Source organism: Limulus polyphemus, unplaced genomic scaffold (assembly GCF_000517525.1).
Source record: "Limulus polyphemus unplaced genomic scaffold, Limulus_polyphemus-2.1.2 Scaffold1846, whole genome shotgun sequence".
NCBI lineage: Eukaryota > Metazoa > Arthropoda > Merostomata > Xiphosura > Limulidae > Limulus > Limulus polyphemus.
The window spans coordinates 153,788-158,371 of NW_013667456.1; the positions used below are offsets into that span (position 1 = coordinate 153,788).

Here is a 4,584-nt window from a genome sequence, read left to right on the forward strand (position 1 = left end):
TCACAATCTATTTCATCCATTACATTCTTCGGAGCTCACTCCATTACAATCAACTACAGCAACAGACTAGTAAACTGTTTAATACACCGTTATAATTAACTACAGCAACAGAATAGTAAACTGTTTAATACACTGTTATAATTAACTACAGCAACAGAATAGTAAATTGTTTAATACACCATTATAACCAATTACAACAACAGAGCAATAAACTGTTTAATACACCATTATAACCAACTACAACAACAGAGCAATAAACTGTTTACTATAACATTTTAACCAATTACAGCAACAGAGTAGTAAACTGTTTAATACACCATTATAACCAACTAAAACAACAGAGCAATAAACTGTTTAATACACCATTATAACCAACTACAACAACAGAGCAATAAACTGTTTAATATAACATTTTAACCAATTACAGCAACAGAGTAGTAAACTGTTTAATACACCATTATAACCAACTACAACAACAGTGTAGTAAATTGTTCAATACACCATTATAACCAACTAAAACAACAGAGCAATAAACTGTTTAATACAACATTTTAACTAATTACAGCAACAGAGTAGTAAACTGTTTAATACACCATTATAACCATCTACGGCGTAACTGAAGACTTACAAAATAATATGTAAATGCTGAGTATGAACAAGTTTGTCAATCCCATAATTTTCTCTCACCCATTTGGTCTATAGTTTGTTTTACCAACTGATTATGAGAGATTTGTTTCCAAAGCACAGTTTTTATTTATCGACAAAACAATATATTAGGTTATTCGAACACTTTTCCCCTATTTTGGTAATGTACAAATTACAGCTCAAACAACCAACCCCTTTGAGTCCATCAGAAAATTTATATCTAACTGTGAATATATAAAACACACATCAAATAAACAGTTAATCGTAGGTCTTCCCAACTTATTTTCTAAATTCTTGTCGCTACGATGACTTCTATATGAGAATTTTGAGGTCTGAACAAGTATTTTTTTTTGGGGGGGGGGAGATTATTTATCTTTCCACAATTACATATTATGTATTTGAAGTAAGGGAATAATCTAATTTTAAAGATAAAAATTTAATTCGTGCACGAAAACTTCCAGGAATATTAATTTGAAAGTTTCATTTAGTCTACTCTTTGTTTAGTAATAAAAACAAATTCTGAAAGTATTCCACTCAAAAAGTGTCATTTGGGTTACAATATCTGAAAATATTAGAAAACGTTTTTCCAGTGATTGTTGTTTGTTTGTTTGTTGCTGTTTTTATTAAAGTAAAATGTCCACAGAGGGCAGCATTATAAGTGTAAAAACAAGATGAAGGCTAGTTTGAAGATAGCGTGTATATGTTTAATTTTTCGTCCAAAATTAATAAGAATTCAGGTGAGATGTTTCATAACAGTCATTTAGATCACCACAGTTTATTAAGTATAGATCATCTAAACACTTTAATCTATTAGATTTGTTATGAATATATTGGTATAATAGCAACGTTGCATCTGGCTTACCATTTAAATTGTAACCTAAATGATGTATTCAACACATCCTCTCTTCTTTTTTTTTCAAAAAGGTTTTGACCTAGATTGGTTTGGTTTGTTGCGAAGATTAAAGCTTCACATGTTGTTTGTTCATCACGAGTATTGAAACCCGATTTTTAGCGTAGTAAGCTGGACAAATGCGGAAGAACAGAGCAAAATTAAGATTCAGAAAAGAAAAGGAAGTTATGTTTAAAGAAGAAATGAGAATCTTACAAAAGAAATTATAAACCATTGGCTTAACGTATTAAAACAGAACGAAGACGCCAAAGAAAATGGTGGCGAATAAATCAAAATAATTGTAGATTTGAAAAGGCTTCAAGAAGAAGAAGAATATAAAAAAGCACAATGTGAAGTCAGCGGTGAAAGTATTTTAGGATATACAGCTCAGAAAAAGAGAGAAAGAACGAGTGAAGAGATAGAGGGCCAAGTGTTACAGGGTAAATAAGAAACTGAAAAAAAATGTTGAAAATAGGAAGTAGTTATACTGAAACTACAGAAATAGTCAAAACAGCAAGGCAGATCAATCCTCAAGAACGAAGGTAGAAAATGATCTTTGAAGACTTTTAAGTCCCCTACAATGGAAGGTGTAAAGTATATTTTTAACTTGAAATAAAAACACAAACACATCAGGAAACATAACGAATAGAAACTTTTGAGTCAAGTGATAAATATTGAAGAAATACAGTTTTGGCGAGAAATGAATTTGGAATAAAAACTTGTCAGAGAAGTTGTGTCCAGAAATAAAATAAGATAATACAGTTACCAATACCATTAAAGTTCTTCTCGCATGACGACACCAGTAAAGCAGCCAATGGCAAGAAACTTACCATGATAGGGAAATAAGTCAAAGAGCGAAAAAAAATATATATATATTCTAGAGACTTCAAAACGTAATGAAAAGTTAACTTTATATGTAACAAAGAGTCTGTTACATAGGCTTAAGAAGACTTCTCTTTAATCATTGGTGTTACCAATATTTATTTTTTTATATGATTCTGTATTTCATGTTTATCAAAATTAATTATTTTATGTACATTTGAAACTGTATGGAAAAACAACAACTTTTATTTCAAATAAAGTTCATGTTGACTCAGTTAATCACATGTCATTGAGGTTACCGTTAGAACTTGTTATTTTTTGGAAAGTTGAAATTATTAAAGTAAACGTGCTTTAACTCTGGTTTGTAACAAAAGTTTACCAATTACGCTTAATAAAACTTTTCACTTCCTCCTTTCCAGCTTTCATATATCAAACACACGGCGTTATTAACTTATGAATGATAATAGAACAAAAAGTTAGCCAAAACTAAACAAACGTAATTTAGCAACTGTTTAAAGTTTCGTTTAACACACATTGTCCGAGAAATGAAAATGGATTGTGAAACTAAACAAAAACTAATAAACTGATGTTTGAGTAACAGCAAAAGCCTCGTGTTCGACCCGGTCAAGTTTAATGGCTTTGAAATCGTCTGCATGAAAAAGTTCTTATTAACACTTACGATTTTTGATAGTAATATTTGTTTAATGGAGTACAGGAATCTTCAATTGATAATGCACACATATTGTTGTTTCACGTCGCTGCCGCACCTCGAACCTGTTGCGTCGTTCGTCGCACGCGCTACTAGAGCATTGATTGGTTGAAGAAAATCTAACCACCTGTTTTGAGCGGAGGTCGACTAAGCCTAACAGCTGATGATGGACGTGGCAACTAATAACAAAGGTTTTTTTTATTTTTATTTTTATCAGTTCCACAAGGCGAGTAAAGATTATATTCACCTATAGAGTTTAACGAGTGTGGTAATTTTTGAGCTGAAAAAAAAGCACTGTGAACATTCACAAAGCAATTTTAAGTATTTTAAAAATGAAATATATATGTATTAGTTTCTTTCGAAGGTGAAAGTTTTCCTGTATATCATTTTTTCCTCCTTGACAGAAGAATGAAGGTAATAGTGTATAGATAGAAAACCGCTGAATGCTGTGTGATGTGCCAAAAAAAGGGGGAAACAATAAGTTTTGTGATAAAGCTTAAAACAAGATTTTAAATATTTTCTCAAACTACGTAACTAGTCAAACATTTTTAAGTGCAAACTAAGTAACACAAACGCGATGAGTGTTAAATTGTTACTGTTTAGATTATACAAATACATTCTACGTTTTTCAAAGCTTAGTGTTTGGTAAAGGTGACGGCGCACCAGCCGAACAGCGCGTGGTTGGAAGAGCAGCTTTGCTTACCTTGGTGTTAACTAGGTCCACCACTAACCAAGAGAAGAGGACCACCTCTTGCTCGTCAGCTCCCAAGTTTTCCCCGTGAAGCCCGGCTGTCACCACGTACACCACCACCGCATATCGTACCGCCATCGCCCGAGAAGAGAAAAGATTCCTACTACCGTTTTCCCAGTGTGAAAAAAAAAATTAAAGCCCTTATACCTGTGCTACAACCCTACCACTAAAACCCGAATCGCTGTTCTGTGCTCTTTCTACTTTAGAAGTCACTTCCATAGCGTATTAACGATCTGTCCCACGTACCGATTGGTCTGCGAACCTGAAGACGTGGCACGAGATGCGCGCGCATTTCACCGTAGGCAGGTGTCTGGAGCTAGTATTAGACGGCTAGACGTTCAACAGGTACCTGTTTTGAAAAGCAAAACTCCAATACCACCACCTTTTGCACACACCCTCCCCCTTCCTACGTCCCATTTCAAGCGGAGTGTACCGTTGAACAGCAAATTATATTTTGGCGCCGGACAGAATATTGGGTCCTCTAGGCCATACCCGAAAAACTATCCGTGATTCCGTTAACAAGGTGACAAAGGAACTAATCTATAAACACTAAACAATGAAACACTTCTGTAGTATTGGTTGAATCTACTGAGCGCGTGAGAGCCACGTGCTACATAGTATTCGGTAGTTTCTAAAGGTTTTCGCAGGTTGAATCTGAAATATAACTGCAGCCATACGTTATTTCTGAACTGCGTCTTGAAATGTATTATAAAATTCAATAGTAAAATAGTACGACAGAATATAACAGGGGTTTTCCAAGTGAGCAGT

The 4,584-nt window shown here is 33.8% G+C and overlaps 1 protein-coding gene across 4 annotated transcripts in view; it reads right to left on the minus strand.

Moving 5' to 3' along the window:
- The window catches only part of LOC106465131 (epithelial splicing regulatory protein 2-like), a 68,583-nt gene extending 64,573 nt beyond the window's left edge, over positions 1-4,010 (minus strand). For 2 of the 4 annotated variants that reach the window (XM_022392964.1, XM_022392962.1), the window contains exon 1: positions 3,769-4,010. In XM_022392964.1, the coding sequence (XP_022248672.1) occupies positions 3,769-3,894 (126 nt within the window). In that variant the 5' untranslated portion in view covers positions 3,895-4,010. The remainder of the gene's footprint in view (positions 1-3,768) is intronic. The other 2 variants (XM_013925329.2, XM_013925330.2) reach the window with 2 other exon arrangements.
- Positions 4,011-4,584: the final 574 nt, after the last annotated feature.